General features: G+C 56.5%; 5 protein-coding genes across 5 annotated transcripts; 4 read left to right on the top strand and 1 right to left on the bottom strand.

Annotated features, from left to right (window-relative positions):
* The first annotated feature begins 890 nt into the window (after positions 1–890).
* GGS23DRAFT_211252 (uncharacterized protein) lies at positions 891–4,701 on the top strand. The gene has a single exon (XM_051511889.1). The coding sequence runs from the start codon at positions 1,175–1,177 to the stop codon at positions 4,481–4,483; it is 3,309 nt and encodes a 1,102-aa protein (XP_051369523.1). The 5' UTR covers positions 891–1,174; the 3' UTR covers positions 4,484–4,701.
* Positions 4,702–6,437: 1,736 nt separating this feature from the next.
* GGS23DRAFT_606595 (P-loop containing nucleoside triphosphate hydrolase protein) lies at positions 6,438–11,286 on the bottom strand (the record flags this gene model as incomplete). The annotated part of the gene is made up of 6 exons (XM_051519920.1): positions 6,438–6,650; positions 6,778–6,853; positions 6,927–8,930; positions 8,992–9,089; positions 9,144–9,714; positions 9,773–11,286. 6 exons carry the CDS (start codon positions 11,284–11,286, stop codon positions 6,438–6,440), a joined length of 4,476 nt encoding a protein of 1,491 aa, XP_051369522.1.
* A 633-nt stretch (positions 11,287–11,919) lies between these two features.
* On the top strand, positions 11,920–21,134 carry GGS23DRAFT_578990 (translational activator GCN1). Its single transcript, XM_051517025.1, has 4 exons — positions 11,920–12,334; positions 12,475–14,558; positions 14,614–19,866; positions 19,919–21,134. Exons 1-4 carry the CDS (start codon positions 12,199–12,201, stop codon positions 20,471–20,473), a joined length of 8,028 nt encoding a protein of 2,675 aa, XP_051369521.1. The 5' UTR covers positions 11,920–12,198; the 3' UTR covers positions 20,474–21,134.
* A 30-nt stretch (positions 21,135–21,164) lies between these two features.
* Positions 21,165–22,559, top strand: GGS23DRAFT_211051 (60S ribosomal protein L19). Its single transcript, XM_051511888.1, has 4 exons — positions 21,165–21,322; positions 21,528–21,797; positions 21,946–22,096; positions 22,228–22,559. Coding segments are annotated over exons 1-4 (573 nt in total). The 5' UTR covers positions 21,165–21,320; the 3' UTR covers positions 22,378–22,559.
* Positions 22,560–23,784: 1,225 nt separating this feature from the next.
* GGS23DRAFT_578983 (serine hydroxymethyltransferase) lies at positions 23,785–26,463 on the top strand. The gene is made up of 5 exons (XM_051517024.1): positions 23,785–24,447; positions 24,526–24,582; positions 24,669–24,762; positions 24,825–24,962; positions 25,059–26,463. Exons 1-5 carry the CDS (start codon positions 24,292–24,294, stop codon positions 26,198–26,200), a joined length of 1,587 nt encoding a protein of 528 aa, XP_051369519.1. The 5' UTR covers positions 23,785–24,291; the 3' UTR covers positions 26,201–26,463.
* The last annotated feature ends 235 nt before the right edge of the window (positions 26,464–26,698 follow it).

The raw sequence follows: 26,698 nt of genomic DNA, 5'->3' as shown, positions 1-26,698 counted from the left end.
ATCCATCTCCTAAGAAAATAAGAAAATAAGAAAAGAAAAGCAGGAAAAAAAAAGGGCATCCGAATTAATTAAGCCCACTCTCCTCTCTTTGTCCCAATACCGAGACCAGGACGCCGATCCCAAATTCGAGACCCAGCCGTGCCATCCAGTCTTGTTCGACTGAAAATTCTCCGTCGCGTGTTGATCTGTCCGAGTCCGTCGCTCTTCGCATTTCTTTTCCCGGGGGGGGGGGGCGCATCACTTGGTCTGGATTTACCAGCAATAGCAGCAACGGCGGCCACAGCAAACCAGCCCAACCCACCACCAACACAACCACCACCACCTCCACCACCACCCCTAACCATCGCCAGCACCAGCACCGCTACTACCACCACCCACTACCACCGCTACCGCCGCTACCACCATCAACCACCATCAACCACCACTACTACCATTGCCGTCAGTGCACGCGCACCACCACGGGGAGCACACGACGGCGCAGCATCGCCAGCAGCTAGCAGCCGACCCATTAAAACAGCCCATGCCTCTCTCTTACTCTCTATTACCACATACCTGACGTAGACCTCTTCTCCATACACGCACTGCCCACGTACGCCCACGCACATACCTACGCGTGCTACCACTCCGGGAGCATCTACCTATCAAAACTACCTTGCCTACATATGAGAACCGCACCCACCCGCCGACAATACCTACCGTAGACGCCATACACTCCTGTCTAGGTCTACGCCCGCGCTCCTAGGTTACCATACGCTCGCTCCCCCGATACGACACCGCACGACAAGCTATCGTACCTGCCCCTAACGTTACGTTACCTATACCTGGCCAATCGCAGCCGCCGCGACCCAGCAGTTTCGTCTGATTCAGTCGCATGGGTAAGACGGAGAGAGAGGAGGATAGCGTGAGAGCGTGAGAGGGCGAGAGAGAGAGAGAGCGTGAGAGAGAGCGTGAGCGTGTGAGAGAGAGGTGAGAAAGAGTGGGAGAGACAGAGAGAGAGAGGACACCTCTTCTGCTTTCTACTGTGTACGAGCCCGCGCGTCGAGACAGACAGGTCCGAATTCCTATTCCCGACCACCGCCCGCGGCCCCATCCCCGACCTCGCCGTACGAGTCCACCTCCCGGCCGCGAAACACATGAGGCCGACCGCGCTATCGGTGCGCGAAACAAGGATAAAATGGCGAGTCCCGTGGGCGAGGAGAACTGGCTGGCATATGTCGACGAGGAGACCCGCCACGTCGCCGACCTCGAGGCGCGCGTCAAGCTAGTCGAGCTCTTCAAGAAGGCCGTCTCCTCCGAGCCTGGCAGTCTGAAGATCTGGCTGGCCTACTGCGAATATTTCTGGTCGCTCTTCACCGATTGCCAGACCGGCGAATCTGGCTGGCCCGAGGAGTCGCAGCAGCTCGCCCGCGAGCTCTTCACCTTCGACGCCGCCTTGAGCCTGTGGAGCGACGGCTATGAGGCCATCAAGTACCGCATCAACGACAGCTACGAATTCTGGAACCGCTGGATCAGCATAGAGCTCGAGCAGCTGGCCAGGACGCGAACCCCCGTCGGCGTCAGACGCATCTCCCACCTCTTCCGCGACCGGCTCCAGATCCCGCACGCCACCTGGGACAACACCTCGCAGATGTTTTCCAGCTTTCTCAGCACCTACAACAACGCAGCCTACGAGTCCGAGTTCAAGGAGGTCACCGCCAGCGCCCAGGACGCCAAGGCCGCCTACGAAGCACGCGAACCCTACGAGCTGCGGCTGAGCAAGGCCGTCAAGGCCGGCGATCCCGAGGCCCAGGCGGCCATCACGAAGGAATACCTGGCCTGGGAGATGCCGCAGGTCAAGAAGGCGAGGAATCCCGTGCTGGCCGCCTCGCTCGGCCTCGGCCTTTTCTCGAGAGCGCTGAGCGGCGTGTTCGCGTTCGACGACGGCGTCTGGAGCGATGCTGCCACCTATCTATCCGAGCTGCACCGTCAGGCTAAGACCTCGCAGCTGCCTCACAACCTCCCTAGCATGCTCGACTTTCTCCAGCGGAGCACGGCTCACTGCCCCTGGTCGGGTCCCCTCTGGTCTCGATACATCCTGACTGCCGAGGAGGCAGGCTGGTCCTTCCGCGATGTCGAATCGATCAAGCATGGCGCTACGAATTCCGGCGCCCTCGACAAGCATGGCATGTCGAGCGTTCTGGACATGTACACCGCTTGGTGCGGCTTTCTCAAGCGGACCGCCATGGACCCGAACGCTCCCGAGGATGCGGCCGACGTCGCCCAACTAGGCCTGGTCTCCGCGCTGGAGGACGTCGAGCTATGGGGGAAACGCCTCTACAAGGATGCCTACCGGGGAGACCCTAACTTCAGGCTGCAGCGCATCCTCATCCAGTACCTTACCGAGGTGAAGGGCGAGATCGACGAGGCGAGGAGCCACTGGGATCGGATGGCCGGCCAGTCTCTGCTCGGCGACAGCTACGATTTCTGGCTGAATTATTACCTCTGGGAGATGATGATATACGCGTCCAAGCCGCGGCCTAGGAGCCCCACTCCCGCTACGCCGGTGCGCGGCACCAAGAGCAAGGGAGTTCCGAGCCTCGGTACCGCCGTCCTGCAGCGTGCTATCGCGCGGACGACCTTAGACTGGCCTGAACGCGTCCTAGACGTCTACGTACAGCATTGCAACGACTTCGAGACGCCGGAGACCCTCAACCGCGCTCTCGACACCGTCTACCAAGCCCGGCAGGATGTTTCTAAGCGCCGCGAGCGAGAGAGCGCCGAGGTGGCGGCAGCCTACGCTACCCAGGCACAGCAGGCTCGGCAGCAGCACGGAACCTCCGACCCCGCCGCGGAGGGTGCCGCGGCGCCCGAGTCTCCTGGCTCTAAGAGAAAGAGAGAAGAGACACCTAACGATGTGTCCTCGGGCACGAACAAGCGAGCAAAGAGCGCCGCGGCAGAAGCCGCCGCCGACGAGGCTAACGAGCAGAAGCTGAAGCGAGACCGAGAAAACACGTCGATAATGGTCACCAACCTGCCCACAGACGTGACGCAGACGGCCATCCGCAAGTATTTTAGAGAGTATGGGCACATTAACAACCTAGACGTGCGGAGGGAGGCGGACGGCGAGTCTAGCTCCGCTTTGATCGAGTTTAGATCTCCGGAGGACGTCCAGTCGGCCCTCCTACGAGACAGCAAATATTTCGGCCGGTCCCAGATCCGGGTCAGATCCGGCACCGGCTTAAGCCTCTTCGTCTCTAATTACCCCCCCACCGCCGACGAGACATACATCCGAGACCTGTTCGAGGACTGCGGAGACGTCTTCAACGTTCGCTTCCCGTCTCTCAAGTTCAACACCCACCGTCGCTTCTGCTACGTCTCGTTCAAGGACCAGGATGCCGCTTACAGGGCCACCTTACTCGACGGGAAGCTCATCGAAGGCAAGTACAAGCTGCAATCCCGATACTCTGATCCCGCCCACAAGAAGGACCGCGAAGGAGCCGTCGCCGAAGGCCGGGAAATTCGCGTGAAGAACGTCGACCCTTCGGCGAAGGAAGGCGACCTCCGGGGTGTGTTCGACAAATATGGCAGAGTCGTCAGCGTGCGTATCGTCACCAATACAGGCGGCAAGAATCTCGGTCTAGCCTACGTGGTGTTTGCGACGAAGGGCCAGGCCGAGGACGCCCTCGAACTCGACAAGACCAAGTTCAAGTCGCAGATCCTCCAAGTCGAGCTCAGCAAGGAGACGAACTTCAAACCATTTGCAACCAGCAGAGGCGACCGCGGCTCCGCTTCATTATCGCCTGCGCCGGCTAGGGACGAAGACGTAGCCATGTCGGACGGGCCCGGCGAACTGCGTAACGGAACTCAGAACCCGACATCGAAGGAGATACGAGAACGCACGATGGCCATCTTGAACGTGCCCGACACCGTCAACGACGCGCGTGTTAGAGCGGTCGCCGAGAAGCACGGCGACATCGTAAAGCTCGTCCTACGCCCCGACCACCAAGGCGCCATAATCGAGTTCGCGGATGCCGCGACGGCCGGACGAGCGGCGCTGGCCCTGGAGGGGTACGAGATCGTACCCGGACGGAAGCTACGCACCGGCAGCGTCGACGATCTTTTCCAGGAGAGGAGCGAGAAGAGGGAGGATAGGATTATCACCGGAACGGGTAAGGGCAAGGGCAAGGGCGCTGCTACTTTGAATAGCAACACCGGGGGGCCAAAGGGGGCCAGCTTTATGCCGCCTCCCCAGCATGTACGAAGGCCGGTACTGGGCCGAGCCGGCCCCAAGCGCGGACTGGGCTTCACCTTGTCGAAGCTGGACAAAGGGAACTCCGAGACCTCAACCGTTAATGGCGGTGGGTCCGCTCCCGCGGGACCTCCTAAGAGCAACGCCGATTTCAAGGCTATGTTTCTCGATTCTGGGAGCGGAGGCGCTAAAGGCGGCAAAGGTGGACGCTCTAATGTAACCGATACTAAGCCGAACGGAACCGGGAAGACTTGAGATGGCGATAGACAGACAGCAGACGGTGGCGCGTGGGCATTTCATTTCCAGAGGGACGGGAACTCTCTTTCCCCATGATGCATTTTTTTTTTTCGCAGACGCACTCCCCTCCCCCCTCCCCCTTCGACTCCCCACTTTTAAAAAACAGGCGGTTGAGTTGAGTGAGTGAGCATATTTGGCGCGAGATCGAGTCACGATGGTCGATGGAGTTGATTCTTTCCTTGATACCCCGGGGCATTATTACATTCTAACTTAATTGAGAGAGCGCGGACGCGTCTTGCGAGCAACCAAGAATGGGAAGAGACGACGAAGCAACGGAGAGAAAGAGAGAGAGAGAGAGAGAGAGAGAGGATCAGGGAAAGAAAAGGAAAAAAGGAGAAGAGACGCGAAAAGGAGCTCGAGAACAGCAACGCGACAGGCAGGCAGGCAGGCAGGCATGATCAGACACACGGCATCATCATTCGGTTTCGGGATTCGGAAAGGAAAGGAAGGGAAGGGGAGGGGGGGAGGCTTACGGTCGGTCGGGGAGGCTCGCTCGAGAATTAGCCGTCCATCATCATCACTCTCATCGTCGTCGTCGTCATTGTTGGGTCGTTACCGGCATTACCATCCATCAACATGTGTGTGTGTGTGTAATTAAAAAAAAGGGGGGGGCGAGGGAAGGCTAGGATGCGCGCGCAACGAAATTCTTCTCTTTTTTTGCTTCCCTTTTTCCGGTTAACGGTGTTTTCGTGTCCCGCATGTTGTCGACCCGGGTCGGGTCGGGTCGGCACAGAGGAGAGAGAGGGGGGGTGAGAGAGAGAGAGAGAGAGAGAGCAACAGCCGAGCAGTTCCGGCCAACCCGTTGTAGCAGTCAGTCTGTATTTTCTTAATCGTCGTAATCTGCCTAGACGCCGACCTCTCGGTTACTACCACTACCACCACCACCACCACCACCACCACCACCACTATTACTACTTCTACTACTAGTTACTAGTTACTAGCTACGAGGAAACCCCGTCCGTCTCGCCCGTCGCTATCCTCCCGAGGACACGCGCCGGGCGGGGTGAGTCCGTTTGCCGCATGGCCGCAATGCCGCACAGCCTTCTCCGGCCCCACGCGGCTCTGTTCTGTCCTGCCCGTATCCGTGCCGTGCTGCTCTGTCGCGGGGCGAGCGAGACTACGTGTCCCCCCCCGCCTTTCCCCATCCCCCTTAACTAGGTACCGTCCCTACCTCTCGGGACGCGCACTCGCTACGATGGCGGGTATTAAGTAGTCGATGGGCGGGCGGGGAGAGCGTGGTCGATTGGTCGCGTCGAGCACACGTACGCGTGCACCTGCCCGCTCGCCCGCTCACGCGACGCATACAAGAGCGGATCTATCTATCCCTGTCCCCCCCCCCCCCCCGTGTCCGTCCGTCCGTCCGTCCGTCCGTCTCCAGCTGTTTTATCCCCTCTTCTGACCTGTCCCCTCCCGTCCCGCCGCTCTTGTATGTGTATGTTTGTATGTATATGCATACCGCCCTCCGACCCCCCCTTTTCGTCTTAGCTCAACCTTTCCTCCTTTCCTTCTCCGGTCCCCCACGTTCCTAGAGGGAGAAGAACCCGAAAGAAAAATATAAAGAAAACCCTGAGATCGCGAGCGCCACATGCCCCAGCATCGCGGTACCTCTTAGCTCTCTCTCTCTTCCTGCGTAGGTAGCAAGCCCGGTCCCGGTGCCGTCGTCAGCCGCGGTGTGTGCGTGTGTCCACCTCTCTTTTTTTGTTGGGGGGGGGGGGGGGACTCTCGCGGAAGCAGAACTAGGATCCTACGGCAGACGGTGGCGACGGGGGCGTGGCGCGTATCGGTGCTGCCGTCGTCGTAGTAGTAGTAGAGGCGAGGGCGATGCCGATGATGAACAGACCCCCTGCCCTTCCCGTCTCTCCCCGACGAGAGAGGGGGGGGAGGCACCTTCTTATCGTAGGGTGGCCGAGAGCTAGGCCTTGCTGAGGTCTTGGCTGAAGACCCGCTGCCACACGTCGAGCCACCGCTCCTGTTGCGCCGTCAGTAGCTTGCCGGGCCGGCGGAAGGACCGCGTCAGCAGGTCGCGCAGCCGCGCCCGCAGCACCTTGATCACTAGCAGCGTCTTCCAGTCCGGCACGCTGAAGCGCGCGCGGTGGCCGTCGAGCACGATAACGCCGGCGTACATCTGTTTCGTCGGTTAGCCCTGGGTTGGCTCGGGGGTGATGGAGCGGGCTGGTCTCCGTTCGCTTGGCGCGTGGCGTGCAGGGGAGGATGGATAGGTGGATGGGCGGGACGGGCTAGACAAAACTTACATCTACGCGTACCTCGCCGCAGAGAAGGGCGATGGCGAAGTTCTCGACAGCCGTGGTTTCGTGGGCGTTGAAGAACCTAGGGGTTGCGGATTAGCGCGGACGTGGGATAGCGAATACAGGAAAACAGAGACGGGTGAGGCGGTACTCACTGTTTGGACTTCATGATGTGGTAGTACGACAGCCACCGCAGCTCCATGTTCCCCTTGTTGACGCTGGTGGGGTGGAGGCTGATGCTCTGGTTGTTCCCGACGTTGCGGAAGCCCTTGCCCTCGCGCACTAGCAGCTTGGGGTAGAAGCTCCACGCGATCACCGATGCCGCGATCACGTCGTTATCGCTGTTGATGTTGACGCGCTGCGGGAGCTCGTAGAACTGGCGTCGTCGGCCGGAATGGCGCAGGCGGCTAAGCGTCCGCCTCTCCTCGTCTGTGAGCAGGAGGAATCCCGCGTCCACCAGCGACACGAGGAGCTGCCCCTTGAGGTCTTCGATGTTGGAGAGCGTTTGTGCCGAGAGGAAGTTCTTCTTGCAGTATTGGAAGTCGTTGTTGTTGGACGCCTGGCACACCTTCTTCCAGCCCAGGTACGCGTTGTATACCGTGAGCAGATCAGAATCACCTCTCTTGAATGCCCGTCGCACTTGATCCGCCTGGTTTCGCTGGCCAAACGGCGCAGCGAAAGGCGACTTGGAAGATAGAATGGCGGCTACAGTAATGGCCATGTCGAGGCATTTGAAGATTGCGCCTTGGAGGATGAGCTTGCCGAGGAATACGTCTAAAGGCAGTCTCGCCAGCTGGTAGCCTAGTGGAGTAAGCTCTTCGGAATTGGTTAGAGCTCGCACGTCGACGAGCGCGTCGACGGCTCGGCGGATGTTCTTTGCCGATGGCGCATCCAGGGCCTCCCCTAGCGTCTCCTCTATGCCGCCGATCTTGCAGACCTTGACGCGCATGGCTAGGTCTTGCAGGGAGAGCCGTAGCATCTCTGGCGTCTGCTGATCGGTCATGAGGTTATCGTGGCGGTATTTCGTGAAGAGGTGGAAGCAGAGACCCTCCTGGACACGCCCCGCTCGGCCGCGTCGTTGCTTCGCGTTAGCTCTCGATATGAAAGTGTCGATGAGGCGCGACAGCTGTCTCCTCTCGTCAAACCTCATTTCGCGGTGCTTCCCGCTATCGATGACGCACGTTACGTCAGGGATAGTTATACCCGTTTCGGCGATATTTGTCGCCAGCACGATCTTCCTCGTTCCAGCAGGCGGAACGAGAAAAGCTCGCTCCTGATCCTCGGTAGCGATGGTGGAGTGAAGGGGGAATATCTCCCAGCCTCTTTGGAAGAAAGGCTCCCCAAGCAATGTGTCGTTTAGGGTCCGGATCTCAGCAATACCGGGAAGGAAGACGAGAATTGCCTTGCTGTAGTTGATGTAGCCCGGGTCAACCGATATACGACCGATGAGTTGCACAATGAGCTCAAAATCTATCTGATATTCGTCAAACTGGGCGAGGGTATTGCGAGTCCTGGTCGAGTACTGGCGGAGTTCTTTGACAGCAGCCGTAGTAGCTTTGCTCGAAGACTCAGCGTCAGCCTCGGCTGGGTCGTCGTCCAAGTCTATCGTCTGCTCGTGGTCGTGCTGATCAGGTACGTAACCAGTAGCCTCGAGAGCATCCTCTAGATATCTAACCTGCACCGGAAATGTGCGTCCGGGAACGTTCAGTATCGGGGCCCGCCCTAAATAGTTTGAAAACCTCTCGGCATCGACAGTTGCAGACATGAGGATAACCTTGAGGTCTTTTCTGCGCACGAGCAGCTTCTTGAGTACGATGAGAAGGAAGTCAGAGTCGATTGATCGTTCGTGGACTTCGTCGAGGACGAGGTGGGTGATCTCGCGGAGGTCGTTGGAACCTTCCAACATCCTCATCACTATCCCCGTCGTAGCATAGACGAGCCGCGTCTCCTTGGACGTATTCGACTCCAGGCGGATGGAATAGCCCACCAGAGACCGCGGTGTGCCCAAATCGCCTCTCCCCTCGCCGAGTTCTTCGCTGACACGACGAGCCAGCGAGACGGCTGATATTCGTCGAGGCTGCGTGCAGTATACCTTGCACGGACGACCTTGGGAAAGCTGGTGTTCTAAAAGGAACGACGGCACTTGTGTGCTCTTGCCACTTCAAAGTCTCGTTAGCAGAGCTGAATGCTTTATCGGGAGGGGACAGACGGCAACTTTACCAGCCCGTTTCTCCGCAGATGATGACCACCTGTTCGCGCTCGACGGCGTCAAGAACCTGATCCCTAAAGTGCCACATTGGTAACTGCATTCGGGATTGCTGAAAAGCGGACAGTCAGATCAATACGAGGCGGGCGTTGCGCAGACCACTCACCAGCATAGCTTGGAATCTCGGAGTGCTCGACTTATCGGCCCAGATCTTTTGAAAATAGTCGGGACCAAGCCCGCTAGCATTTCCTCTATCAGTGGTGGGTTCGTCACCTGCTTCGTTTGCGCTGCGCTGCGCGGCGCGGCCCCTGAAAGCACCCTGAAGGAGGACGCCGTCTTCGAGTTCTTGGTCGTGCTTCTGCCGAACTATTGCGCGAAGGTCCTTGATAGCCAAGCGGTCGACGGCGTCTTCCCGACTTTTCTTACTCTCTGCAAGTTCCGACCATAGCTCTCTCCAGGCCGGGGGAAGTTTCATGGAGGCCTTCTCTTCCCTTGTGGAATTAAATATGATAAAAAGAGCCAAGGTAGCGACGTAAGCCTCAGATTGGTTTGCATCGGGCGTCGCGACCGAGACCATCCGGAAAACATATTGCTGAGGGGATATGGCGCTCTCGATAGACGGAATATCGGGAGCCGGGATAGTCTCCTGGGGTTTAGACCACTGGATAGATACAAGGTGACGGTATGAAAAAGTTGTTTGAGATACCATCATATATTGTATTTTTACCCCGGAATCCCTAGACGGAGCATTAGTTATCGAAAGAAACAACAAAAAGAGAGAGAAGCTCCGGATACCTGGAGCGGCAAGTTTCCTCCAAAATCCGCACTGGGCTGAACCCGGCAGGCTTGCCGAAGTCACGAATCGTAACCTTGATACCGTCTGCTCCGTTGATTACCGTGCGAGTCTCCCCCGTGACATCGTCCGTCTCTCGGACTGGGAGATCGGCGAAAAGATCGGAGAGAAAGTCATCATCATCATCGTCGTCATTTTGTCGCAGGATCTCTGCAGCAATTCTCTCGGCTTCTTTGGTGACGCCGTCGTCGTCGTCGTCGTCGCCGTCGCCGTCTAACTGCTGCGCCTTCTCTTCTTTCTTGGCATGCGCCTCGGCCTGTTTCGTGGCTGTGTATTCCCTCTCCAGTCGTATATTACCCGCACGCCATTGCTGCTCAGCGGAAGCCCTATCAAAAAGGATGTCCTGCTCAATCTTGTCGATCTTGGCTAGCAACTTGGCTTCTTCTAGATCCTCCGGCGGCGCTTCCGCGGCGGGGGTTTTGGCACCGCTTGATGCCGAGCTCTTCGCCGACTTCCCCCTTTTGCTAGCCTGCCGGGGTCGTTGAAGCTGGAAGAGCTTAGCCTTGGCGTCGAGATAGGCTGGGATTAGCTCATCGGGCTCGAAATCGTCGTCGCAAACGACGGAAAGCTTCTTGGAATTCGGCGTTCTCAGACCTGCGGGCCTATTCTTGGAGCTGAGCGGTTTCTGTGCGGCGTTGACTTCCAAGAGAAGAGGCGTATTCACGCCCGAGGGCAAGGGGCTGTCCGCTGGGGTATCGGCTCGGGACTTGGCGATCTTGCCCCTGTAGTCGTAGTCATGTAACTCGTCCCTCGTGCATTCGCGAGCGAGCCAGTCCAGCGCGTCTTCCAACCCCCATACACTATCCTTAGCGACGCCATTGATGCTTGGGGCAACGTCCAGCACATACTGCAGCGCACCTTGAACCTTGTCGTCGGGGAATGCGGTGTTGGCCAAGGTCTGCTGTAGGATCCACAGCTTAATAACCAGGTCTTCCTCGGGGAGTAGTTTGCCTCCGTTGGCGGTGGTATTTTCCGACGCCGGGGACGAACCAAAGCGGCTTTCGGCCTGTATCAGGTCCAAGATCTGGTCCATGAGCTCCTGGGGCAGCCATTTCCTCGTGTTGAGGGCCTCTGCCTGTCCGCGAAGCAACCGACGGTCGGTCTCGAGCTTGGCCCAGTAGCGCTGGGCGTCGTTCTTGGCTTTCTGTGCGTATTTTTCGACGAGAAGCTGCAGCTCTGACTCCTCCAGCTGCCTCTCGAATTCTTCTGGGCTCAACGCGGCATTTTGCTGCGGATTTTGGGACTTTGCGTCGGCGGCGGGATTGGATGGCGGGGCATTCGGGTTGCGAGAGGCGGAGGTGGGAGGGGCAGCGGGTTTGCCGTCGCCAGCAGGGCTTGCAGCCACCACCGGCTCGTTCACCGGGTTCTCAGCTCTCGGCTTTGAGGCGATCGACGTAGTAGCAAATCCCCGACTCGGATTCGCAGTCGGCTTCGTCTTCTTCTTCTTCGGGCCCATGGCTCGTGCTGATAAAGGCAGAAGCTTCCACGAAGAGGAAGACAGGAAAAGGAAGAGGAGGACGAAGGGGACAGTTTGAAGCCAGCACGGTCTGCACCAAGAAACAAAAAAAAACCCGTAAATAAAGAATTTCAAGGGGGCGGCAAGGTGGGAGAGGAGGGGCGGAATATGAGGTAGGTAGAAGGGATGTAAGTGAGTCGTAGAGAGAAGAGGAAAAAAGGAAGCTGAGATTCGTGACTTTCGAAGCTGCGAGCTCTGACCATCAGGGTACCGGGGGGTACGGAACAGGGACGTTATGGCCGCTGTAGCCTGTAATCTCGATGTACCTACCTAGCCTAGGGGGCATCCAGTACCTAAAGGTAGGTACCTAGGGGGTATCTTTCTCAAGGGCGTAAAGGTGACCTTGCAGAAGGCTATAGTGGGCCACAGTGGATGTAGGTGTGTACATAGTGCCAGCGTGTAGGGAGGCATATAGCGCTGTGGGCTGTGGCGGGTGGTGGTGTGGCGTGCAGGTAACGGGCGCCAGCGCTCTGTATGAACATCGAAACAAGTACTCACGTACCCCCCCGGAGCTGATAAGATAAGGGGGTTCGAAGCTTAGGGTGTAAGTGTTCTTGCATTTTTCAACCCCACACGACATCCACCCGGCCTGACTCTTACCTGAGACGACACCTCCGGGGGGGGCTTCTATCACAATATCCACCAGTTGTGCGCGCCCGTCCAGAGAAAGAAGACAGCAGGAAGGGCAGAAGAAAAAAGAGAAAAGGCGAGCGAGCGAGCGAGCTTCGGTTTCGACTGAAAACAAGCCCTCTTCCTCCTACCTACCTCCCTCTCTGTACCCTCGCTTTCTCTGTCTTTACCTACCGACCAACCCACCTATCATGTCCATAGACCTCCCGTCTGATCGCCAAAATGACTGAAGAGGCTGCGAATGGTGCCCTTCAGCAAGCCATCGACTTGCCCTCGGCCCGGGCTGCCCTCTTCTCCTCTTCCACCAAGACGCGCATAGCCCGCTTGCGAGCGATCGACGAGAAGTTGAAGGACAAGAGTAAGACTACCTCGTACATACCCCGTACATCCACCTCTCTCTGTATATATACGTTTACGCATATTTACGAAAACCTGTCTTGGGATATGAGTGCATACCAATATCAATACTAACACGGTCGTGTTTCGTCTCCCTTGTAGCAATCGATCCGTCCGTCGTGCCAGCCTTATTGCGGTTGCTCTTTGATACACACTCCTTATATGATGATCGCCCTTCCAGGAAGGCTACCGAGACCTGCCTTGTTGCCGTTCTCGAGACCACTACCGACGCGAAGGTCCTGGCGCCCTTCGTTTCCGCTCTACGATCCGAGTCCCAGAAGCCCGGTATAGCCGCCAAGAGTGCATTCGTCTTGGTTGAGTGGTGCTCCGTTCTTCTGGGGGAGCTTGCCGGCTCTCCCCTGTGGGACCAATTCGGGTTGGAAGTTATCCAGGCCAACGCTGCCGCCCTCGAGAAATGTCTCCAGTCGGCTAGGCCGAGCGTCGCGCAGTCAGCCTTAGTCGTCACTCGTCGTGGCTTGCGCGCCGCCTTCTGGCGTAATGAGTTCCGAGAGAAGCTCATTCAGGACGCCGTACAAACCTTGACAGCTAAGGGGGCCCAGCCGACAGCTAAGAATGCTGCCATGTTAGGGGTAATTGCCGGCGTGTGCTCTCGCCACTCCCGGGCCAAGGACGTCTTAGCTGCGAGAGCACCTGACTACTTCGCCTTCTTCACTCGCGAGCTTGTGGGCTCTCGTACACCCATCCCCACCCACATCGCTACTGGTCTTGAGGATTTCTTCTCTGACTTCTTGTCGCCGGAGCAGCTTGCGACGGACGTCGTACCACCGATGGAGAAGGGCTTATTGCGTGCCCCGGAAGTGGTCTTGGATCTGGTTGCCTCGCTTCTCCGCCTCCTCCCCGATGGCCTAGATCTTTCTCTGATACTCCGTGGGCACCTCCTAAAGCCCCTGATATCGAATGCCAAATCTAGCAATCCGGCTACCCGAGAGAGCGTGTTGGCTGTCTTCAGGATAGCTGTTACTCGAAGCCGCGACGCTAAGATCGTGGAGCAAGTCGTTGACGAAGTGCTTAACCCGCTCAAGTCCGGAAAGTTAGCTTCCGCAGACCAACGCGTGCTCCATTCGGAAATGTTAGAACACGTCCCGTTATCCGCCCCGACAGCGACGAAGATTGCTAATGGTCTCCCTCCTGTCGCTGCGAAAGAAGGAAACGAGGGGGCCCTTGCCGCGGAGATCTCTGCGCTTAGTCGGGCGGTCTCTTATCTCTTGAACGATGATACTGATTTGCCCAAACCTGTCATCGATGCATTCGCCAAAGGTCTAGCAGACAAGAAGACACCCTCACGTAGGCTATGGACGCTCCACATCGGGGACGTGCTTATCCCCTTTGCGAAAGAAGCCGGCCCGGTCCCGGCAAATGCCGCCAAACTAGCGGAGGCGATAGCCGGTCCTATCACGGACACCTGGGCCGAAATTAACAAAAACCCCTCGGTGGCAGCTCAGAACGGGCTAATCATAGGCGCCTACGTCCTCTCTACGGTGTCCATACAAGTGTTTTCGAAGATCGATAGCGCTAGCCTTAAGGCTGTGCTCAAGAAGATAGCGGTTGCGAAAGAGTGTCTTGTGGCCGACCCCAAGCCCTCGTTCCTCCTTAATCATCGAATCTACAGCCGAATTTCTACGGAGGATGAGGCGAGGTGGTTTCTCAGGGCACTTGTAGCCGTTTACGATGAAGTATCGAAAGCTCCGGTGAATGTCCAAATAGTTTGGTTCCAGGCTCTGATTTACCTTGTGTCTTCTACCAGCGTTCCCGTTCAGATCCGCAAGGAAACTTGCGAGAATATTTCAAAACTCTATGTCCGAAATCCTGCGTTCGTTTCTAGGGTTTCCGTGGATGCTCTATGGCGATGGATCGAATCCTCACAAATAGAGGATAAGGACAGCATAGCGGCAAGTGCAAAATTTGACAATACGAATCTCCATCTTGTCCTTCGCTCCATCTGTCTTACTAGTGACGAGTTCGAGGCGCTGGGCGCACGGAGGAATCAAGAGCTCCTCGCTACCCAGCTGTGCTCGTTCCTGGTCATCGCTCGGGATGACTTGATAACAAGAGCGAGCTGGATAGACCTATGCCTGAGAGTCGGCCTCGATCCTGGAAGTCTGGCCAAAGAGCACGAAGAAGAGTTAATACAGCACATAACAGAAAAGACAAGTTTCGACCAGAAGGTAAGCAGCTGCTTCTAACCGTTCCAGCGGGCTTGCGATGTTAACAGGCGTTCAGTTGAACACGATTAGGGTTGCCGCTTACAACGCGGCAGCAGACCTTGCTTTCGTAGCACCAGACACCATAACACCGAGGATTGTGAAGTTAATTCGGGCAGACCTAGCAGCAGAGGAGCTCAAGGACGTTGGCCCGGTCGAAGCCGCAATATTTCGAACACCGGAAGGCACAGCTTTCATAGACGTCCTCACAAAGAAACAGACATTACCCGACAAGAACACCAAAGACTACGACACTTTGAAGTGGGAGGAGGAGTTGAGGAACCAGTTGGCGCAGAAGAAGGGGCAGCAGAGAAAGCTAACCGCCGACGAGCAGGCCAAGGTCAATGCTCAATTAAAAAAGGAATCCGTCATTCGAAGATCCATCCAGCAGCTAGAGTCACGGCTGATGCGTGGTTTTGGCATCATCAGAAGCCTCGTTCATAGCCCAACGACCGAGCCGAACCTATGGATTGGGCCCTCCATTAGTGCCCTATTAAGTGCTTTGGAGGCTGGCGCAAGTTCCATTACTGGCGATGCTGGCCCTGCGGCTTACCTCGCGTGCTCCGATCTCGTAACGCCCCGGTTAGGAGCTATCCGGCCCTTTATCGGCGTCGCAACGCTGCGTGCTCTTGGTGTCACTGCTATCCCCGAAAACTTGACCCAAGAGGGCTTAGAAGAACTTGTGACGAGGGTTCTCTACCGTCTTCGCTTCGCCGGAGAGCAGAGGCCATTCGATGCTGTTTCCGTCATATACATGTTGTCTCTGATATTTGTGATACTGCGGACGGGAGGCATCGGAGCCGGCGCTGACGAACGCGACGCTCAACTGGTCTTGGCCATAGAGTTCCTCGCCTCCCACACCCATATCTGCGCCGATGAAAGTATCCCTCGCGCCGACTTACTGTCCGCCTTGATCAACTCGATGCAACAGTACAACCAGCATTACAAGATCATCAAGGATTGCTTCTCTGATATGGTTCGATGTGTCGCACCGAACATAAACCACGACGAGATAGCTGTACTCGCAAAGGGCGTGATTGTCTCGCAGGTCTCCGTCCGCGAGACCGTGCTGCAATCGATCAGCGCCGATGTGGACATGAGCGATCTGAATTTCTCCGAGGAAGTCTGGATCGGCTGCCACGATGAAAGTGGCGAGAATTCTGACGTAGCCCGCGAGATTTGGGATGAGAGCGGGTTCGAGCTCTCCCGAGACGTGCCCTTCAAGATGATTCCGTATCTCGAAAGCAAAGATGCCCAGCTCAGGAGAGCTGCCGCGCGATCCCTCGCTGAAGCGTGCAGAGCTCACCCTCAGGCTATCGAGGACGTGCTAGTGAGACTCAAGTCCGCATATGTCGAGTTTTCCAAGCCTCGAGTTCCCCAGCTGGACGAATTCGGCATGCCTAAGAAGACCGACTTGTCGGATCTTTGGGAGGCCCGGCACGGTTTTGCAGCCGCCTTCAGAGAGCTCGCCGCCTATCTACAGAAGTCGCAGATCGACGAGTTTTTCAACTTCCTCATTGAAGAAGGCCCTCTAGGGGACCAAAATGCCGTAGTGCGTAGCGAGATGCTCGACGCAGGGATTGTGGCCGTTGACCTTCACGGTAAAGAATTCTTAGACAAACTTATGGAGACGTTTGAGCGCACACTGGGTGCCCCTGATAAGGGTTCGGAGGCCGCGGATCGTGTTAACGAAGCGGTCATCGTCATATATGGTGCCCTGGCTAGGCATCTCAAGCCCGGCGATACAAAGATTCCAATTGTCTTAGAAAGACTGCTAGCTACTCTAAGCACGCCGTCCGAAGCGGTCCAATACGCTGTGGCAGAATGCTTACCGCCGTTGGTGCGGACTTGCGCTGACAAATCGTCTAAATACTTTGACCAGCTTCTCGACACACTCTTAAATTCCAAAAGATATGCCGAGAAACGCGGTGCCGCGTACGGGTTGGCTGGTTTCGTCCAAGGTAGAGGAATATCGGTGTTGAGAGAGTATCGCATCCTCATCACACTCAAGAGCGCGACCGAAAACAGGAAGGAGTCTCAACAGCGAGAGGGCGCATTTCTCGCATTTGAGCTCCTAGCTTCGCTCCTCGGCCGTCTATTCGAGCCCTATGTCATCCAGATCGTACCCCAGCTCTTGACTGGTTTTGGCGACAGTAGCGCCGACGTGAGAGACGCATGCCTGGCGGCCGCCAAAGCATGCTTCGCGAAGCTGAGTTCTTACGGTGTTAAACAGATCTTGCCGACGCTCCTTAACGGCCTGGACGATGACCAGTGGCGTAGCAAACGTGGTGCCTGCGATCTCCTCGGCGCCATGGCGTACTTGGACCCCCAGCAACTCGCACAAAGCTTGCCCGACATCATACCGCCGCTTACCGGCGTATTAAACGACAGCCATAAAGAGGTGCGCGCCGCGGCTAACAAGAGCTTGAAACGCTTCGGAGAGGTTATCGAAAACCCCGAGGTTAAGAACCTGGTTGATATTCTGCTCAAGGCCCTTAGCGATCCGACCAAGTACACCGACGATGCTCTGGACGCACTCATCAAGGTGCAGTTCGTACACTATCTGGACGCGCCGTCGTTGGCCCTTGTTACCAGGATCCTTCAGCGCGGCTTGGGAGACAGATCGAATACCAAGCGCAAGGCATCCCAGGTGATTGGAAGTCTCGCCCATCTAACCGAGCGGAAAGACCTAATAGCACACTTACCTGTGCTTGTATCGGGCCTGAAAGTCGCGGCCGTGGATCCGGTTCCGACGACCCGAGCAACTGCGTCACGCGCGCTGGGCTCGTTGGTCGAGAAGCTTGGCGAAGACGCTCTCCCCGATCTCATCCCGGGGCTCATGCAGACTCTCAAATCAGATACCGGTGCTGGGGACCGTCTCGGTTCCGCTCAGGCTCTCAGCGAGGTCCTCGCCGGCCTGGGCACCACGAGGTTGGAGGAGACCTTACCAACGATATTACAAAACGTGGAATCGGCAAAGCCTGCTGTCAGAGAGGGATTCATGTCGCTATTCATCTTCTTGCCGGTCTGCTTCGGTAACAGCTTTGCTAACTACCTAGGCAAGATCATCCCACCTATCCTTGCTGGCCTCGCGGATGATATCGAGTCCATTCGCGAAACGGCTTTGCGAGCGGGCCGGTTGCTGGTCAAGAATTTCGCAGCAAGGGCCGTGGACCTCCTACTACCCGAACTAGAACGAGGTTTAGCAGACGACAGCTACAGGATCCGGTTGAGTTCCGTTGAGCTGGTGGGCGACCTCCTCTTCAACTTAACTGGTATCAGCGGAAAGGCGGAGGAGGAAGATGAAGAAGAGAACGCAAAGGAAGCAGGCGCGTCACTGCGCGAAGTGCTTGGCGAAGAGAAACGCAACAAGATCCTCTCCGCTCTATACATTTGCCGTTGCGATACTGCCAGTGCCGTCCGCGCGGCCGCTGTGGGTGTATGGAAAGCTTTGGTTGCCACGCCGAGAACCTTGAAGGAGCTCACGCCCACTCTTACACAGCTAATCATCCGCCGCCTGGGAAGTTCTAATATGGAACACAAGGTGATCGCTAGTAACGCGTTAGGAGAACTCATACGAAAGGCCGGCGATGGCGTCCTATCAAGCCTGCTCCCCACACTTGATGAAGGTCTCCATACTTCAACCGACACGGATGCCAGGCAAGGGATCTGCCTAGCGTTGAAGGAACTCATAGCGTCAGCGTCCGAAGAAGCTCTGGAAGATCACGAGAAGACCCTGATCTCCGTGGTGAGAACAGCCCTCACGGATTCCGACGAAGATGTCAGAGAGGCCGCTGCCGAAGCGTTCGATTCGTTACAGCAGATCGTCGGCAAGCGTGCCATCGACCAGGTGCTTCCATACCTCCTTAACCTTCTACGCTCCGAGGATGACGCAGATAATGCGCTATCCGCCCTGTTAACACTTCTCACGGAGACAACTCGGTCCAATATCATTCTGCCAAACCTCATCCCAACTTTGATAACACCTCCGATTTCTGCCTTTAATGCCAAGGCGTTGGCATCTCTGTCTCGAGTGGCGGGCACTGCTATGAACCGTCGCCTGCCCAACATTATCAATTCTCTCATGGATAACATCGTCAATTCCAAAGATGAGGAACTCCGTACTGACTTGGAAGGCTCCTTCGATATTGTCATACAATCGATCGACGAGTACGACGGACTCAACACCGCCATGAATGTCCTGCTGCAGCTAGTCAAGAACGACGACCACCGGAAGCGTGCCGTGACGGCTTCTCGACTTGCTAATTTCTTCTCAAATTCCACCGTGGATTACTCACGTTACAACCAGGATATCATCCGTGCTCTGTTGATTTCCTTCGACGATGGGGACAGAGACGTCGTCAAGGCGGCGTGGGCAGCGCTGAGCGAATTCACCAAGAAACTTAAGAAGGAGGAGATGGAGGCTCTTGTGCCGTCGACCAGGCAGACGTTGTTGCAGGTGGGCGTTGCGGGCTCGGATCTACCAGGCTTCGAGCTACCCAAAGGTATCAATGCTATCTTACCTATCTTCCTACAAGGCCTCATGAACGGGGCGTCGGAGCAGAGAACCAGCGCTGCGCTTGCCATATCCGATATTGTGGACAGAACTAGCGAGGCCTCCCTCAAACCTTTCGTCACGCAGATTACGGGTCCTCTTATTCGTGTGGTATCCGAGCGATCTACAGATGTGAAAGCGGCAATTCTCCTAACACTAAACAATCTACTCGAAAAGATGCCGACGGCACTCAAGCCCTTCCTGCCGCAGCTCCAGCGGACATTTGCGAGGGCGCTGGCGGATACCGGTAGCGACCTGTTACGGTCGCGTGCTGCCAAGGCGTTGGGCACTCTGATCAAGTTTACGCCGCGTGTGGATCCGTTGATAGCGGAGCTCGTCACCGGCTCGAAGACAACGGACCAAGGCGTCAAGACGGCCATGCTAAAGGCGCTATACGAGGTTATAAGTAAGGCTGGCGCTAACATGAGTGAGGCCTCGCGGACGGCAGTCCTAAGCTTGATTGATATGGACACGGATAATACGACTGACTCCGCGATGACCGTGACCAATGCCAAACTCCTCGGCGCGCTCATTAAGAACGTACCTGCCGATATAGCTAATGGCCTGTTGAAGAATCGCGTGGCAACGGCTCACTTCAGCAACGCTTCAGTACTCGCACTAAATGCAGTCCTCGTCGAGTCGCCGCAAACGCTTCTGGAGAGTCCCCTGGCCGAGGAGCTTCCCGCTTTGCTGTGCCAGGGGATGTCGAACAAAAATGTAAGCTTCCCGACCGGCATGCTATCACACGTGGTTAACGAAACACGCGCAGCTCTTCGTGGCGGACAACACTATTTTAGCAACAGGCAAGTATCTCCTGACAGACTCGCCAAAGTCTTTTGAATCGACCAAACCGATCTTCTCTAGCCTCGCGACAATAATTGGACCGGGAAACCCGTCGGACTCCCGCCGGCTAGCTCTAGTGATCGTGCGCACCGTCTCGCGCAACAACCTCGAGATGGTTCGCCCCCATCTCCCGCTGCTGGCGCCGCCCGTGTTCGCCTCGGTGCGTGACCCGGTCATCCCTGTGAAGCTAGCGGCCGAGGCGGCGTTCATAGAATTGTTCAGCGTTGTCGACGAGGAGTCGAAGGTGTTCGATAAGTATATCGGCGGCGCCGGGGCCGATCTCCCGGCCAACACCAAGCGGAGCATACAAGACTATTTTAAGAGGGTGGCTATCAGACTCGGCAACCAGGCTCGGGAGAGGAGAGAGGCCGAAGGCGGGCAAGGCGGATTAGGCTTGAGCGACGACGAGGTTGAAGACGAAAAGGAGATATGGAGCGTCGGTTCGGTGGAGATCGGGGACGGTGTCTTCTCTCAAGATTAGGCCGGCCGGCGTCGCCCCATCGCGATAAGGGGTAGAAGTAAAGGGAGGGCCGGGGGGCGTGTATGTAGGTGTGTTTCACGAACATAGTCGCATCATGATGGAGAGCTTCACATGCCGGGGTAGATAACCCGTTTTTGTTACGCTTTTGTCTCCTGTACGGGTGAGTGAAGGAATACACGGCCCCTACGCGATCGGTTTAGATCCCATTGCTTAAAAAGGGGTCGCGTTAGCAGGTGACCGATCTATTATTGATTTACTACACCATCTTGAGCGAGATAGGCATACTGAGCTATCCTCTTGGTTGCGGCACTGCGTAGTAAATCTCTTACGGGGACGGCTCAAGGGGGCTTAATACCAAGAAGGCGGCAAAAATATCTTTAGGACTCGGGACAGATCGAACGAAATGTATATGCCTGTTACCTAGGTGCCTACATCGTCGTACCTCAGGCACATGATGTCTCGTGTTCATATCAGCTGGGGAGCTAGGGGCGAAGGTAGGTAACGGGGGTAGATTTACCAGCAAGCTTGGAATGGATTATGGAGTTTATGAATTTAGCGAGTGACGTTGGCATTAAAGAGTTTTATTTGTTTTTTGGCTTTCCAAGCCCAAACCTGGACAGTGCCATCTCGGTCACGTGATGGGCCGGATTGCCCTCTCGCTTACTTTCAAATGGAGTCATCAGTCCACAAATCTTTTCCCCTGTTCCATTTCTCAAGTCAGAAATTCTCGCTGTGTGCAAAGACCGGGAGGGGCCTCTCAATCAACCTCAACCTTCCAACCCTCTCCTTCTGTCCCTACTAACCCCAACAGCAAAACCTCGACCATCACCATTATCGGCATTCCAAGATGTGAGTCGCTGCTCTACGCGCCGAACCCTTTTTGCGATACAGTAACAAAAATGCTTCGATTCCCCTCGATATCGCATTCGATTCCGTCGAAATCGGTCGCTGTTCACGTATCGAGGTGGTGTCGTTAGCAAATCGCCAACGATTAAACCCGTAGCCGCGCGTCCGTCGGCGAAATATAGGCTAACGTCTTTCCTCTCCTACCCAGGGTCAATCTCCGCACCCAGAAGCGCCTCGCGGCGTCCGTCATCGGATGCGGCAAGCGCAAGGTCTGGCTGGACCCGAACGAGGTGAACGAGATCTCCAACGCCAACTCTCGTCAGACCATCCGGAAACTCGTCAGCGATGGCCTCATCATCCGCAAGCCCGTCACCATGCACTCGAGATCCCGCGCCCGCGAGCTGAACCTCTCCCGACGCGACGGCCGACACCGAGGCTTCGGTAAGCGAAAGGGTACCGCCGACGCTCGCATGCCTGAGTATGTCTGACCCACCCCTGCGTGCCGGACGGCCGCCTCGGAGCGTTCGTGATTCGGAACGTGTAGGGCGGAAGAGAGAGGGAGCGGCCCTCGAACGGTGGCTCGAGGTTGTGGGATCCGGAAACCGACAGCTGACTCGTGCATGCAGACAAGTTCTATGGATGCGACGTCTCCGAGTCCTCCGACGCCTCCTAGTCAAGTACCGTGCTAGCGGCAAAATTGACAAGCACCTCTACCACGAGCTGTATCACGCCAGCAAGGGTAACACCTTCAAGCACAAGCGAGCGCTAGTCGAGCATGTACGTCCATCTTATATTTTTCTTCTACTCTTGCGCCTTCGTCCCATCAACCCTACGGAGAAAGCACGAATCGAATCCGAGTGCCTTGCACCTCTGTGAGACTGGGGCCCCGCTAACGTGTTTCGCTGCAGATTCACCGCGCCAAGGCCGAGAAGGCTCGTGAGCGTGCACTCCAGGAAGAGATGGACGCCAAGCGACAGAAGAACAAGGCTGCCCGCGAGCGCAAACTGAAGCGGCAAGAAGCGAAGCGGAGTGCGCTGGAGGCCGAGGAGGAGGCGTAAGGGAGATATGGCTGGGGAAAAGCAGTATATGCACGCCAGTCGAGCTGCAGAAGAGAGGCAGCTCGGGATGTCGTCATACGGACCACAGGAAGCTGAGACGGCTGCATTCGGAGTACATGGTTGGGTCTCTCTATTTCCTTGCCCCTCGGTCGTAATCCTTCTACCCCCGGGCATCGGCTTTGCATGTGTGGCATTGAAAACGGAATCAATGATCTTGACGCCTAATTTGTCTCTTGCCACGCCTCTCCCTAACTACGCCGTGATACCTATGTGTTGGAGAATAGAGCACGTCGACTAGGAGTATACGCGTCGGCGACGTGGCCTGTTGGCCGACGGAAATCCCGCTACGTAGGTCCCGCCGCCCTATGCGGGCCGGATGGGATGGTAATTCCCCACGCTTCCTACCTTGGGGTGAGACTGGGAGAGGTTACGAGGACGTCCACTCAGCGACCGAGCCCTCTCGTCCTCGCTGAGATTCCAGGTACAAGTCCGAGCACAGAATGCCTTATGCCACCTTATCCACCCCCACAAGGTTACAGAGAAAGAAGAAGATAATTCAATCGTTGAGGTAGTGTTGAGGGAAAAAACCGAAGTTGGGTGTAGGCATCGGAGAGGAGGAGGAAAGGGGGTGGTTGACGATGGTGTCAAATTCGGATCAACGTCAATTGGATCAGAAATCTTCAAAGTGTCCCGTTTCAAGGTGGTGAGGTGCCGCCCGAGACATGTCAGCATGCTCCCGCCGAATGCTTTCTCTTCCTCATCATGATCAGAAGAAGAGAGGCAGACGGCGGAAATCCTAATATGCTGTCGAAGCGGAGCTCGTCACGTCCAATTTAGTTGATACAGAGGGGAAGGGAAAAAAAAGGGAAGGGAGAGAAAGAAAACTGCGCGGCTTGATAAATGTCGGCGGTGCATGGGCGCCTCCTCGCTATCTTCCTATCTCCCTATCTCCCTATTGTCCTATCGTCCTATCTCGCATATCTCCTCTGTTACCTGCGCAGAGCGACGGGTACCTTTAGGTATCCCTTGACAGATAGCAGGAGGAGGTGGTGATAGAGATAGGCGGTTACGAGGGCTGATTGCGTGATATTACCCACCTCTAAGGTCCATGTTACCTCCTATACTTAGGTACCTAGGTAGGTGTCCCCTAAATGGCCCCCCCCCCTAACCCACCTAAAGGTGGTATTTAGCAGAGTCTGCTGTGGCTTATAGGGGAGGTAAGGGGCGGAGATACGTAGGTTAGGTACGGAGATAGTTACCTATGTAGGTAGGTTAAGTTAGGTACCTGCACCTAATGTAGATAGGGTTATGTACATGCACACCTAAGTATACGCGGGGTTAGGGTGGTGCTTCAGAGGTAGGTACCTCCCAACCCACCGGCTACATATATACATACGTCGCGACCGGGTCTAGGGGAATTTACCTATGGGATTTACGGTAATGAGCTTGCCGATTTTTTTTCTTCGTCTTTCTCCCGCAGTATTGAGATACTCCGCCGGAACTGCCCATCCCATCCTACCCCATCCCGCCCTATCACCTCCCCTGGACATCGCCGCACCGATCCAGCCTCGACAGAGAGGACCAGCAGCACCAGCTAGCCGGCGGAGCGCAAGACAGCTTCGCACACAGGTATTCCCAGGGAGTCACCCCCGTATGAAGTCGCCCGTTTCCCCGTCTTGTTTTTCCTCTTCGCTCGACAGAGAGAGCCCATAGCCTTCGGCCTCGGATACCTCCCTGGTCTGCCACTCTCGATACCCGCCTCGGTCCGCGCTCTCGTCTGTGTTCGGACCCAGGAAGCAGAAACCATCGTGTCTCTGCTGCCTCCATCGCGGCCCCCCGACCTGCGCCAATTCCTATCCCACCCCCCCCCCCCTCCAGGTTCCGAGACAAATCGGACCCGCCGATCAATTGATCATGTTACTCTCCGTGCTCCGGAGCACCTCGGGTGCTCTCCGCTCCTCCTCGCCCAGACTCCTTAGAACATCCCGATGGCCGACGTCAACGTCTGTTTCGGTCCTATGCGTCGCGAAGAGATCCCAATCGTCTACCGTCTTGGACATCCAGCAGCGGGTACGCAACGGGTGGATCTTTCTTCGCGTCTCTCCCGTTTGTCAGATGTAAGAGGTGGCTAATGCGTCTATATTATAGTTGCTCTCGAGCCACCTACAAGAGGCCGATCCGACCGTATTCGATATCATCGAGAAGGTACTTATATCTCTCTCTGTGTTTACTTATTCGCACGCCTGCGCCTTTGCATTCGACGCATGTCTGTTGACGGGCAGCGGCAATAGGAGAAAAACCGGCAAAAACACTTCATCAACCTCATCCCCTCCGAGAACTTCACCTCGCAAGCCGTCCTCGATGCGCTCGGCAGCCCCATGCAAAGTACGATAACGAAATCGTAACCAATCGGAAACGCATGGACCGCGCTAACCCCCGAGAAACAGACAAATACTCGGAGGGTTACCCCGGGGCGAGGTATTACGCTGGTAACGAGTTCATCGACCAGTCCGAGAGGCTGTGCCAGCAGAGGGCCCTCGATGCTTTCGGCTTAGATAAGAAGGAATGGGGTGTGAATGTTCAGCGTCAGTCTCCGTTTCTTCGCCATCCCCACCCCCGACCGTGACCCTCCGGAAGGGACGTCTCTACTGATACGTGAGCTATTCACCGTCGCGAAACAGCACTCTCCGGCGCGCCGGCGAATCTATACGTCTACTCGGCCGTCATGGAAACCCATGACAGACTCATGGGACTAGACCTTCCTCACGGAGGCCACCTCTCTCACGGCTACCAGATTCCCGGCAAGAAGATCTCTGCCGTTTCCAAGTACTTCGAGACCGTCCCCTACCGGCTCAATGAAGAGACGGGCTTGATCGATTACGAAAAGCTCGACGAGTTCGCCCAGATCTACCGGCCCAAGGTCATCGTGGCCGGAGCCAGCGCCTACAGCCGGTTTATCGACTACAAGGCGATAAAGGAGACGTGCAACAAGGTGAACGCCTACTTGCTAGCCGATATCGCGCACATCTCCGGAATGGTGGCGGCCAAGGTCATTCCTAGCCCCTTTAGCTTCGCCGACATCGTGACCACTACGAGTCACAAGAGCCTGCGCGGTCCCCGAGGTGCCTTGATCTTCTACCGACGAGGAGTGTGGAGAGTCAACCCTAAGACGAAGGAGGAGATTCCGTACAACCTAGAGAATCCCATCAACAGCTCGGTCTTCCCCGGCCACCAGGGCGGCCCTCACAACCATACCATCGCCGCGCTAGCCGTGGCGCTCGGGCAGGCCCAAACGCCCGAATTCCGCGCATACCAGGAGCAGGTCCTCTCGAACGCGCAGGCCCTAGCGAAGCGCCTGGGCGACGCTAAGTCCAGCGGGGGTCTCGGGTACAAGCTCGTGAGCGGAGGGACGGACAACCATCTCGTCCTCGTCGACCTCAAGCCCCAGGAGATCGACGGCGCCCGAGTCGAGAGGCTCCTCGAGCTGGTCGGCGTGGCTAGCAACAAGAACACGGTGCCTGGAGACAAGTCGGCGATGGTGCCGGGCGGCCTGCGCATCGGTACGCCGGCGATGACGACGCGCGGCTTCTCGCAAGGCGACTTCGTCCGGGTGGCCGATATCATCGATCGCGCCGTCACGATCGCAGTCCGGGTCGATAAGGCGGCACGCAAAACGGCCGAGAATCAGGACAAGAAGTATAACCTCAAGTTTTTCTTCGAAACGCTCGGCGACGGCGAGCAGGACCCGGAAATCATACGGCTGCGAGCAGAGGTTGCAGACTGGGTGAGGACGTACCCGCTTCCGTGGGAGGCGAGGACGTGATACGGTGGGGGCCACGTTATCTAAACCGTAGCCGCGAATGGGCTGCGTGTCTCCCCCCTCTCCCGAGCCCCATCGTGTAGATTCAAGCAAGGTTCCGTCACAGGTCCGAAAGGGCTGCCCCCACTCCTCGGGAGGCTTGGTTAGAGAAGGATGCGCCGTCGTATCATTCTCAGTCAGGGATCTGTTTCTCGTCGTAGCGGAATGACGTGGGCGGCTAGGTACGGGCACGGGTCATGTCAGCAAGGTAGCATTGGGAGTTTTTTCTTATAGAGGCTCCGTCCGCATCGCAAAAGAGAGAGAGAGAGAGAGAGAGAGAGAGAGAGAGAACAAAAGGAAAGAGAAAGAATATTAGGCATTGTGGAGGGGAGAGTGGTTCCCATTCTCCTTGGCGGGCCTCATTTGCATACCTACATTTTTTTATTATTCGTTTCAACAACATTAGCAGATCTTGTCTTACTCGTGGGCCGACGGGAGATCCCGAGCTGGGTGGCATCTTGA

Source organism: Durotheca rogersii, assembly GCF_024521655.1.
Source record: "Durotheca rogersii strain YMJ 92031201 chromosome Unknown GGS23scaffold_21, whole genome shotgun sequence".
NCBI lineage: Eukaryota > Fungi > Ascomycota > Sordariomycetes > Xylariales > Xylariaceae > Durotheca > Durotheca rogersii.
The sequence above is the reverse complement of the archived record's forward strand: the minus strand, read 5'-3'. Positions and strand labels throughout refer to the sequence as shown.